Genomic DNA, 13,101 nt, shown 5'->3' with positions numbered 1-13,101 from the left:
CTCCATAAGTCATTTTTCCTCCATTTTAATTTGCTTTAACTATAGCTACTGGTTTAAAAAGTTTGTGGAACTTTTGGTTTCATGGTTAATTTCATTTGATTTGTTTCTTCGTTTCATTCTATTAATAACCTGTTAGTGAGTTTTCAGTAGGTACAGCCCCTGACCTCTCCCTTCAGTAAATATATGTGTAGTCTGTGTCTGGTTTTGTCCATATGTGTATTTCCTTTGGGTGTGGTTCAATATGCATGTGTTCATCCGTCTCACCTGTGTCTCATATTGTTAACGTCATGTAGTTCACTTGGGTATATTATATTTAAAAATTTGTGTGTGTATGTGTGTGTGTGTGTGTGTGTGTGTGTGTGTGTGTGTGTGTGCTGTTAATGTCACTAGTCTTTGTTGAGTCCACTTATTGTTCTGTCTAACTATGTTGTGTGTTTTACGTATTGTATGTGGCAAGTGCTAATTGTGCCGCTTTCAGCTAATAAAATCTGCATCTAATGTATGCACATATTGGCATCCTGTCCCCTCATGTTACAGAAAGACAAGCCAAAAGCAGGATGAAGAGAGGTAAGCACGGGGGAAAAAGTTTGAAACTGGTGGAGCTATACACCAGAGTCATTAAACTAACTTCTTCCTCATCCTCATCCTCATACCCCTTCGGAGTATGAGGATGAGGAAGAAGATAGTTTCCTTCATAATATTGATGCTTGAGTTCGAATATGAGGAAGAGGATTCAGAGGAAGAGGGTAGTCCACCCCCCTCTGTGTGCTCGGAGGAAACAACTGACTGCCTGAATGAAGGGAACAATATATATCAGGATAAAGAAATTTAGACTGAATGAGCCACTTCCAAAGAAATCTTATAGGGCTGTTCTAAAGAGTTAGCCATAGGCCTACTCCCATATTCAAAAAGAACAGAAGCAATACTATTCTCATGATGGTGTTTTTGACAATCCAGTAAGTGCAGAAAATAATACAGTGCATGGATTTTGCTAAGCTAATGTGTACTAATATGCAGTGCTATTGGTGGTCCATTTTTTGAGTGGTTCATTTGCAAAAAGTCCTGGATTACCCATTTTCACATAATGATGTGTAATACATAATAGTTTAGGAGACCACCAGATGTAAACAAACTAATCATCTTAAAAGCAGTCAATGGTTATGATACAAACCTGATCAATTTACTCAAATTATATAAACAAATGATTTCTTAAAATAAATGTGATTAAACATTTCCAGAGGACTTTCACTGAAAGGACTTTCTTAATTTTTTATGTGTGAAGCACTTTAAAAAGATAATACTCATTTACAATATTTTAAATAAGTGTCTGTAATAAGTTCATGCATTGAAAAAGAGGCTATTGGATCGTTGCGAACGAGAAAATTGACAAATTCGTTCAGGTAGGGAAGAAAAAACTCATTGTCCAGATTCTATGCTGGGAAGGGTAATCCTGCTGACTAAGACTGTTCAGCCTCAACCAACCCCTCAGTGCCACACTTCTGTTCTGATTCCATAGCAACTGTAACCATATCCCACAAAGAAACCTTTTCGAGCAGATGACAAGTCAGTTATACCACATGACCTGAGCTTCAGGCATGGGGAATTCAATTATCCCTATTCCTACAGTGTGTGTGCATACGTGCGTGTGTGTGTGTGTGTGTGTGTGTGTGTGTGTGTGTGTGTGTGTGTGTGTATGTGTGTGTGTGTGTGTGTGTGTGTGTGTGTGTGTGTGTGAATGAATGAATGAGAAAATGACCTAATGAATGAAGTTGATGAGAGTATGGTGTAAGAGGAGCAGCAACTTCATACAGTAGAGGACATAGATCCATTCTGTTGTGACCTCGAACAAATTAGCTGAACACGGAGAGCACTTTAAGCACATGGGCTGGCATTTGTTAGATTTAAATGGTGATTCACAAAGATTTCAACATTTTACTACCTTTTATTCTGTGCTTTTATTCTGTTTCAGTAAGTAATACTAAAGTCTATATTTGCAGTTCTTTACAAAAAAAAAAAAAAACAACTGCTATTTGCATTTCCACTAAATGGCTTTTATTTATCTTGATATTCTAAAAAAAATATGTTTTACTTCATGCTGTATGTGTGACGGGCAGGTGTGAGCAACAAAAAGGAAGCGATCACGCCAAGTCTCAGGGAAAAAGGGTGGTTTAATATAAAGTGTGCAAACCTAAAACCCGTGCAATAGATCCGAATTAAGGATATAATGACCAGCGGTCAACTGGTACAAAGACAAGACATATATAGACAGACAAACGACCATCAGGTGGGAACGGATCACGGGCTCCGCCCACCTGAGGGGCGTACACGACGTCACAAAACAACAACAACACAGCCGCTGTGGACGGAGGCGGCCGGTAGGGGGCCGCCTCACCGTGACAGACCCCCCCACCAAGCCGCACTCCCCTCCACTGGGTGTGTGGCACACAGCGGCTGCACAACAACACGAAGGGGCAGGAAGGCAAGGACAGGCAGGGACACACCTCCTGCAGTCCACGAGCTGAAACACAAAACACATAAAACATTACTCAGCTCACCTCCCCGGGCGGGACCCTGGACCGACCGGGCCGTTAACAACACATAACCACGCCCCAGTCGGTCACAGGGCCCTCACGCCCTAACCGGCGTTTAGCCAGAGAGCCCCAAGGGTGTGCGGACGAGGAGCTACGACTCCTTTGTCGTCCTTAGTGTGTGCGTGTGTGCAGGTTACCTCCCCGAGGCGTGGCTACTTCACCTCCTGGACCTACCTCCTCCCAGAGCTGACCCCTGCCTTCTGCTAGGGGTCACCCCAGCCTCCTGGGGAGCCAACCCCTCCCGGGGCCTCTCATCGCAAGGTGGACTCCTCCACCCAACCCAGGAGCGCCAGAGACCGAGGCCCAGAGCACCCCCGACGCGGGCTAGGGAGCAGCCCCAAGGGCCTCCTGGTCACCCCGGGCAGGAGGGAGGATCTCCTTCCTCAGCAGGAGCTTCTCAGACCGGAGCCCCATGGTCCCCAAACATCCGGGGGCCCCAGCCCTCTAGAGAGGGGCTCTTCATGACCGGGCTCCGGTCACCCCACAATATAAGGGGGCTCCTGCCAGGTGGAGACCCCCACAAGGTCCAGGAACACCACGACACCGCCAGGGGGAAGCACCTGCACAGAAACAGCACATACAAACACACACACACACCCAACCACACACCAACATACAACACAAACGCGCCACACCGACGCCCTCCGTGCCATACCCAGTGGCACGGGACCACAACCGGTCCCCCCCCCAAACACACATTTAAGGGGAGGAGCAAGCGTGGAATTACATATAACAACGACATTTCACAAACACGCTAGGACACAACGAACACGCAAATACTACACAAACAGAAAGTAGTGCACAGACGGTAAACGAACGGGATCAAAAACATGCGTGCTCTACATATACAAACACAATGGTGACGCGCCGCTCAGAGTCGCAGTCGCTCCCCACATTAAACACAAGACACACGGGGAGCGAGGCGACCGTGACGAGCGGCGACCGCGTCACACACATGCAACATTGAACATATAACAAACGAGCATGCACACTGATCCTACGGTCCGCTACCCGTACACACTTATAACATACACATGAGAGTTTTCCCAGGCAGACGCCTTGGTCCTCACCGTGCCACACACAAACAAACGCACGGCGGAACTCTCGCAACGAATAACGGACATGAAAAGCTTTCTCAGGGCAGACTGCCCTGGTCCTCGCCGTGCCACACACACACACAAAACACCTAAGCACGGCGGAGCTCTTCAAACAAAACACCACGCAGACAAACACTTACCACGAGACATGACCACAAACGAAGGAGAAAGAAAAAGAGACTCGGCGGCTTCCGAAGGGTGGCTGGTCATTCTGTGACGGGCAGGTGTGAGCAACAAAAAGGAAGCGATCACGCCAAGTCTCAGGGAAAAAGGGTGGTTTAATATAAAGTGTGCAAACCTAAAACCCGTGCAATAGATCCGAATTAAGGATATAATGACCAGCGGTCAACTGGTACAAAGACAAGACATATATAGACAGACAAACGACCATCAGGTGGGAACGGATCACGGGCTCCGCCCACCTGAGGGGCGTACACGACGTCACAAAACAACAACAACACAGCCGTTGTGGACGGAGGCGGCCGGTAGGGGGCCGCCTCACCGTGACAGTATGGTCAAATTTCTGACACAAAAGTTACACTAGAGCATGGCTTCTGATGCATGATATTTGTGATTACATCTCTTAGGATCTCCCACAGCGTGTAACATACAGATAAGAGTGAAATCACCTGCAGTGCTGTTATTTTAGACCTGTGCAAATAAACCCAGACCAACCATAATAAAGCAAGGTGGAAGGTTAGTGCTTCATAAGTCAAATACAGATCAACATGTATTGCCTTACACTGGAGTCAAAGTAAGTGGACAGAAGCAGTAGCAAAGAAAAAATAAATAAACAAATGAAACTGCCCCAATAATTAACCATTCAGTATTTAAATACATGGAGTGGTACCAGGGACAGCCAATGCCTTATGGGGCCCCCATACCACCACCTCAGCACCAAATTCCTATGTAATTAATAAGTTTAACATGAAACCGTGTTGTTGGTGGTGTGGGGGCTGTTGATAATGTTAGTGACAGAGTAGTTAGTTTTAATAAATGAACCATTTATTTTTACCAAGTTTTCTATGATAATAATTATATTGTGGTCATTGCCAATATCTTCAAAGACATCATGGTTATTAAAATTCTTAAGTGATCAAATCATTACTTTCTTTCTCTTAGATATAAGAATTATTAAAGATCGTCATTTTGATTTGCTTTGAACATGACAAAGATTTAATTATTGAGACTAATGATAAATAATTTAAGTATAGTAAATGATATGCACTTCAAAAAAAATTTGGACAAATATTCTCAAAGAAATCTCAGAGTAGCAAGGGAGAGATAGAGAGAGAGAGAGTGAGAAAGTGAGAATGCTACATAATAGCACTTGAGGCTGTTTGGCACAAACACAAAAGGTGAGAGGAAGCTTCAGAGGAGGCGTGTCTCCTCACAAAATGGAGGAGTAAGCTGTCAACTTGAGAAGCCCCAAAATATTTCTTAAAAATAAGTCTCGACCCCCTTTCTATTCCAACAATTGTCTTCTACATCAGCACCTGTGGAAACAGAACTCACAGTTGCCTGTGCTGCTGCTCATAGCACATTATTGCTATGAATGTTTATAGTGCATCTTTATAATCAGATATTCCTGCTTTATAGTACACAGCATACTTAGATGTAGTTATAATGTCTCATGTCATTCATTATAAGGCATCACATTATTTTTAGTGTTAGAAATATTGTGACAATATTTAGATAATAGATTAAAATATCTAGATAAAATAGATAAAATATCTAGAGATTAGAGATTAGATAAAATATCTAGAGATCAGAGAGGGTGTTTAATGATTTGCTTTGTATAGTCCCTGACATAAGTTCTGTCACTTATCCATGTTGTGGAAATGATAAGCTTTTGTGTCCACAACATGGATAAGCGACAGAAATTAGGTCAGGGACTGTACAGATTTCCAGTGGTGCTCACTGTAGGCCAGTATAGTGTTGCGGGCATCCTTACTTAATGAGTCAAAAGTTAAACCCAGTTCAGCTAGATAAATGGATTACATATTCATAACGCATCCAACTGTCATACAAATAGCAGATGGTACAGGTTGTTCTGTCAAATGTTAAAAAGAAAACTTTAAGTGTTATTTTGTATTTCATGCCAGTTGTTAACTCAGCCCTTCCATTTTAATTCCTTGTTACACCTCGTTTGCTTACATAGTGCCAGCTGTGTCATTAGCTGTGTAAGACCGCATCTTAATTTACTCACAAAGGAAAGCAGATCAGTAACTGACAGTCGAAGAATCAAAGGTCTCTGGCAAAAATGTAATAAATAGCTCTGGGCAGACCACAAGCATAAATGGATGGAGGGAGTTACTTGAAGAGATCGTAGTTTGTAGTGAGGTGTAACGTATCAAGGGGGCGGGTGTGACGCAAACACAGATTAATATAATTTATAAAATAAAATAAACACAGAATAGAACAAGAAAAACAACTAGGTAGAAATAAATATACACTAAAGGGAACATAAGAATGACAACACGGCAAGCAAGCAACACGCTACTAGAAGTAGGCTACTACTTTAAACAGGCTACTAGAGACACTACCACAAAAGCATTATTCAAACATAACCCAAACAGGAAAAGGACAGAAGAACTGAACGAACATAAGGTCTTATCACACTCAGAGTATAGAACACGCGAACCTAGGAATAAGCAGACGTGTGGACTCGAGTCACATGACTTGGACTCGAGTCCGACTCGAGTCACTAAACTGATGACTTGTGACTTGACTAGACAACATCACTGAAGACTTGCGACTTGACTTAGACTTTACCCAGGGCCGGCCCTTCCATTAGGCGACATAGGCAAATGCTAGGGGCGCCGTCTGTCCAGGGGGCGCTTGCGTGCATGCGTTTTTTTTTTTTTTACAAATGAATAATTAATAAATCATAATCATACCACATAATCATAATTTCATTGTTTAATAATATTAGTCAAATTAATAATTCTTATAATAACAACACACGACACCTATCACCCGCGCGCCAACCCGCGCGCTCTGCGGACCTCGTTACTGTTTCTCTGTGGGGGGAAAAAGACACCACAGAGTGAGTGACATCTCCCCGTAAAGATGTCAAAAAGGCAGAAGTCCTCTGGTGCCCAGGGTGGTAAAAAGAGAAAAGTGGAGGAAGAAAGGCGGCAAAAAACAGGTAATATAATGTTAAAATGTGGTGAATTAACACTATACCATTGGCGAACCGTCAGGGACTTCAACGCATTCTCTGAAGGTTAATTGATCTTAAAAAGGATGCTTTATCTATTATATGTAATATATATTAATAACGCTTCACCAATAATTTGTATTTTTCCTATAAATCGGCTTTTAAATCCACTTTTCGTACTTGTGCTGGAAAAAACCTCAGCGGTGCAATAAAAAATCAACCAATTGTAACGTGTATGAAGAGAAGTCAGATACACCCACTAGATGGGCTATCAGACAATACACGTGTGAGATAGTCTAGACACGGGAGGAGGAGTAAAGGTGGAATAACTCCATCAGCCAAATGTAAAGTCTTAACAAATACAGCCGGCATTTATTTAACCATTACACATTAGAAGGACAACAGTCTTTTCTTACACCAATCACCCTACATTCAGTACCTGGCCTTGGCACGAATGGCGGAGAAAGGAAAAAATACCCCAGAGCTCAAAATAACAAAAAAAGAAAAGAGGAATCTCTATACAACTACCCGGGTAGTATAGGTTATGTACTCAAGCTTATCTGTCCTGAAGGAGCAAGGAAGTGTCCACTGTGGAGTGTGAGGGCGCTCAGCACGTCCTTGGCGTAGGGTTCTCGACGGCAGCTCCACATGCAGTCGACCTAGCTTCTTCAGGCTTACAAAAAAACCAACCTGCATAAGCAGGATAATATCAGATAAATTCTCTAAATAAAATAACATCAGATCTGAAAATTATCGTATCTGTAATCCGCAACATTCAACAGTTCTCGGGCATTTACACAGTGCTATATCGACTGGAGCCTAGCTCGCCGCTAGCTAACGCTAGCACATTGCATGCCCATTCATCACCGCATTCCGTCGCAATTCTCACTTCACACATACAGTCACATTTTTCCTCCCGGTTGGTTTTAAAGAACAACTCTATATAATGCAAACAATTATCATTCATTGTGAATGTACAATTTAGCATAACCACCGCTAGTGAATTACACCATTCAAATAACATAGAGAACATTGAACACTCACCGGGGAATACAACTGAAAAGGGTCTTGATAATCTCTCAATTCCCAATACTTCTTGCAATTTTATGTTGTATAAAGAAACAATTAACATTTCTTTAACATCAATGTGAAAATATCCATTAACTTTTCCTTAACTTTTCTCTTCTCCGTCGTTCACAGTATCAGCGACACAACGTGCTACCGCTTCTTCTCTCAATCTATATATTTTTAGGAAATATAGCGATAGTGAACAAATAAACCACCTACTGGTTGAAACTAGTACTGCATCGTGATATTTTAAAATGAAAATAATCAGCGTGTTTAACTTAGGCGGGTTACATCCTCCCCCCCTAAATCAGCATGCATCCTTGCATGTTGCACACAGCATTATGTTAGAGTGAAAAAGAGTTGATCGCCATGGGATCAAATGCAGAAGTTTCACTGAGTGCCTCGTCTAATCCCTGTAAAATGTAGTGCATAACAGTCACTAATGGGTTCCCCAAAGTGGGGTAAGTGAGCTTCCTTGGAGCCACTCTTTCTCTGGAAGACCTTCTTAGCGCTGTTCCATCACTAGTTTGTCCTAACTCTTTGTGGTCCTGTCCACTGCCTGTTAAATCCGTAGCTTCCGTAACAATTTCTGTCACTTCTTGGGGACCATCATGTTCAGTTGAAACATCTACGGATGCACCAGGTAAATCACCATGAGCTGTAGGAGTGGATGGTTGCTCATCATGTTCATCCACCGAAGCCAACGTAGGTTGGAAAACGACAGCCTCAGGATTTAATGAAAATGAGTGTGAACTTGTAGTTTCATTTGTCGATGGTTCCGGTATATTTTCTCCATGGGAAACAGACTGGGGTGATTCTTCAGAGTTGGAGTTTTCCAATAATCCAGCATCCACCAAAACGGAGTCCTGGGATGTTTGATTTGTCTGCATGTCTTTCATCACATTTGAAATCTGGTCATATGAAGAATAATACTGAACTCCATCCTCAATTTCAGGAAATTCAATTTCCTCTTCAATTTCCAAATAACCAGGGACCTGTGATTGTTTTGGTACAGCTTTGGGTTTTGAGTTGACAGGATGTACTTCTCCATACTCGGATGGCAAAAACCCACAAGGTAAAAGCAAATCTCGATGAAGAACTCTCTCAGGCCCATCTGTATTCTCAGGAACAACAACATAGACGGGTGAATCTGGTATCTGCTTAACCACATTGTATATGGTTTCACTCCATCGATCTGCAATCTTGTGTTTCCCTCTCAAGCCAACATTCCTTGCAAGGACTCGGTCTCCTGCAACCAAAGTGGACTCTCTCACTTTGTTGTCAAACCTCCTTTTATTTTGTAAGGCCTGCTTCCGGCTATGTCCAATAGCTAGCCGATAGCTTTCTGTTAAACTTTCTGTTAAGTTTTTGACATACTCAGAATGGGATACTTTACTGTGCTCTGGGTGTAGACCAAAAGCTATGTCTATGGGAAGACGTGGTTGCCGGCCGAACATAAGCTGATAAGGAGAAAAACCCGTAGTATCATTTTTCGTGCAATTGTACGCATGTACAAGAGGTTGCACAAAGTCTTTCCACCTAGCTTTGTCTCCTTCTTCAAGTGTTCCCAACAACTCAAGGAGAGTTCGATTGAACCGTTCCACGGGATTGCCACGTGGATGATATGGCGTAGTTCTAGTCTTCTTTATACTAAGCAGCAAGCATAGTTCTTTAATTAAAGTTGATTCGAAATCGCGACCTTGGTCGCTGTGCAAGCGCTCTGGGAATCCGTAATGAATGAAAAAATTATTCCAGAGTGCCTTAGCCACAGTCTTTGCCTTCTGATCTGCAGTTGGGACTGCAACTGCATATTTGGTGAAATGGTCCGTTATGACCAATATATTCTTTGTGCCTTTTCCGTCCGGTTCAAGTGAAAGGTAGTCCATACAGACTAATTCCAAGGGACGACTGGTTTTGATATTTACTAGAGGAGCACTCTTTTCAACTCGTGCTTTCCTTCGCACACATCTTTCACAGGTTCTGATCTTTTCATTGACATCCAGAGCCATACGGGGCCAAAAGAACCGACCACGAATCAGGTCTAATGTCCTTTCAGCACCCATATGTCCCATGGCATCATGAAGTTGTTCAAGGGCTTGATGTCTGAAGTTAGTTGGAAGCACCAGCTGATAACAGTAGCCGTCATGATGAAAACGCTTCCTGTATAGAACATCGTTGGTTAAAACTAACTGGCCCAATGCTCTCAGCATCAGCTGAACCTCTGGGCTTTCACGTTGTCTTCTTCTGTAAGAGAGACGTGTTCCTGTTTTTACAATGTCAATCACACGGTTTATGACCGGATCATGTCTCTGTTCTCGAGCCCAATCTTCAAGCGACATTCTTGGCAGGGTACTTGATCTGTGCATTTCTGGATGGCAAAATACATCAGGTAATGCAGATGCTTCAATAGCTAGGCATTCCACTGGTGCAAGTAGCTGTAGTGCTGACTTTTCATCAGATGTGTGGTTAAGCTCATGCCTCTGACACACTGCTTTCACGGCCTCAGAAGGGAAATCAGGATCTTTGTCATCCTGTAAGAATTGAGTGATGAACCTTTTAATCTGATCGTCTTCATCTTCTGACGTGATATCAGGTACATTAGTGTTTTGCGCATGTGGACGCCGTGAAAGTCCATCTGCATCTTGGTTCTTTTTGCCAGCTCTATATTGGATGTTAAAGTTAAAGCTGGAGAGTGCAGCTAACCAGCGGTGCCCTGCCGCATCAAGTTTAGCAGATGTTAGTATATACGTCAGTGGATTGTTGTCTGTCACCACTGTAAATCTCCCACCATACAAGTAATCAAAGAACTTCTCAGTGACAGCCCATTTGAGGGACAGGAACTCTAGCTTATGTGCAGGATATCTCTGTTCACAGCGCGAGAGTCCTCGGCTCGCATAGGCTATCACCCTTAGGTTGCCCTCCTGCTCCTGATATAAAGCTGCACCAAGGCCGTGCAAACTGGCATCAGTGTGGACAACAAATGGCTTTCTGGGATCTGCAAATCCAAGAACTGGAGCTGTGGTGAGTCTTTGAATAAGAGTCTTAAAAGTTTCCTCACAAGCAGGTGTCCATTTCTCATCAAATGGTTTCTTGAAGTCTGCGCTGGTGGAAGTCTTAGTGTTGTTAAATGACTTTCTCTTTGGTGGTGTGTGACCGGCAGTTAAGTCATTCAGAGGTCTTGCAAGTTTGGAGTAATCTTTTATAAACCGCCGGTAATATCCGGCGAAGCCAAGGAAGGACTTGAGTTCCTTGATGTTGTTTGGCCTAGGCCAGGTGGTAAGGGCTGAAATCTTGTCGGGGTCTGTCTCAACCCCTCTTTCGGACACAACGTGCCCAAGGTATTTGACAGACTTCCTGAAGAACTGACATTTTTCAGGTGAGAGTTTTAAGCCGAATTCTTTGAGCCTATTTAATACTTTTAGGAGCCGTTCCTCATGTTCCTCAAGTGTGGCGGAAAAAACAATGAGGTCATCAAGGAAAACTAATACTTCACTCAAATTCATGGCTCCCATACACTTCTCCATAACTCGTTGAAAAGTACTGGGAGCATTTGTAACCCCTTGTGGCATTCGATTAAACTCCCAGAACCCCATTGGTGTCACAAATGCAGTTTTACTCTTATCCTGCTCTTCCACTTCCACCTGATAATAGCCAGACTTCAGATCCATAATGGAAAACCATTTGGAACCGGTTAAAGCTGAAAAAACTTCCTCTATGTTAGGCAGTGCATAAGCATCCTTTATTGTTTGGTTGTTTAGCTTGCGATAGTCTACACACAACCTGATGGCACCATTCTTCTTCTTCACCACAACAATAGGTGAAGCAAATGGGCTCTCTGATTCTCGAATGATGTTAGCGTCTTGCAGCTCTTTCAAGTGAAGTCTGACAGCCTCGTAGTCAGAGGGATGGATTGGTCGTGGTCGCTGCTTGAATGGAGTTGGGTCAGACAATCTGATTCTGTGCTTAACTTCAGTGGTATGACCATAATCAAGGTCATCTAATGCAAAAACATCTGAAAATGAGTTGAGATTCTTGCTAACCCTCTCTTTCCACTCCTCCGATAGAGGTGAACCAGAAAAGTCAAAATTAATCTTGCAAGGTTCTGATATCTGCATTGAACTGCATGCTGCAGCGTTTAGTGTGGAGTGTGGCAATCCATCAGGTGTAGCCTTTGTGTCACTTACTGGCAGAGATGTTACAGCCTTTGGAAGTGAGAGCTCTGCCATCATATAGCCAGCAGGTATTCTAATGTCATGTGCAGTCTCATTCCTGACGAGGACAGGTAACTTGAAAGATGAGCGGGGTGGACTTTTCATAACATAACTGCAAAACAGGAGACCAGCAGGCAAGTTTGACTGAGGGGGTTCAACTAAAAGCGTGGTATGCGCTGCTACTGAGATGTTTCTTGCATACCCATCTAAAACTGCTCTTTGCCCTGCAGGAACAGTAATACACTTCCTGCTTTTTAGCTTGACTTTGCCAACCATGCCATCTCTCTGATTTGTCTTAAACCTTTGATACATATATCTGGCTAAAGCAGATTCATGACTGCGTTCAGACTTGTGGGCTTCTTGGTCACCCAGGGTTAATGCATATTTTTCGTACAGAGGGTCCAATGCATTAGTGCCTATGAGTAACGGAACATGCATATTTGATCTATGGTCAGGAACAACAAGTGCAAGTGTGTCAACTCCTGCTGGTGTTCCTATAATAGTCTCTGGGAGATTAACAGAGACGTGAATGTATCCCAGATAGGGAACTTCCTGGCCACCAGCACCTTCAAGATCTAAAAGGTCTTGTATGGGAAAGATGGGCAGATGTGCAAGGTGGTTTCCATGAAAAGATTTTGAAATGGTCGTCACCTGGGACCCTGAATCGATTAAGCTATTGCACTGGATCCCCTCTACAGTCACTGTGATAGTATACTTCGGTCCTACTAAGCCTCTTGGAAGTTTACTATTATCTAGCTCATTTGTAGAACCTTCACATGTGGCTGTTTCTGAATTTTGGATGAACGTGGGACATTTTACTTTATTGGGTGCAGTCAGTCCCTCCACTGCGACCCCTTCCTGTTTAAATGGCCATGTCTACTTTGCCATTCATCTTGACGTTCTTTTAACTCCTTGTACTTTTGGTCCACTAAAAACTTGTTAGCTGGATTTGCACAATCACGCGCTATATG

General features: G+C 43.1%; 1 protein-coding gene across 1 annotated transcript; it reads right to left on the bottom strand.

Annotated features, from left to right (window-relative positions):
• Window positions 1-7,256: 7,256 nt before the first annotated feature.
• On the bottom strand, window positions 7,257-9,504 carry LOC143509733 (uncharacterized). The gene is made up of 2 exons (XM_076998564.1): window positions 7,896-9,504; window positions 7,257-7,541 (listed from the first exon to the last, which is right to left on the bottom strand). The coding sequence occupies exon 1, from the start codon at window positions 9,374-9,376 to the stop codon at window positions 8,264-8,266; it is 1,113 nt and encodes a 370-aa protein (XP_076854679.1). The 5' UTR covers window positions 9,377-9,504; the 3' UTR covers window positions 7,257-7,541; window positions 7,896-8,263.
• Window positions 9,505-13,101: the final 3,597 nt, after the last annotated feature.

The sequence above is a fragment of the Brachyhypopomus gauderio genome, chromosome 3, assembly GCF_052324685.1.
Source record: "Brachyhypopomus gauderio isolate BG-103 chromosome 3, BGAUD_0.2, whole genome shotgun sequence".
Classification (NCBI taxonomy): domain Eukaryota; kingdom Metazoa; phylum Chordata; class Actinopteri; order Gymnotiformes; family Hypopomidae; genus Brachyhypopomus; species Brachyhypopomus gauderio.
The sequence above is the reverse complement of the archived record's forward strand: the minus strand, read 5'-3'. Positions and strand labels throughout refer to the sequence as shown.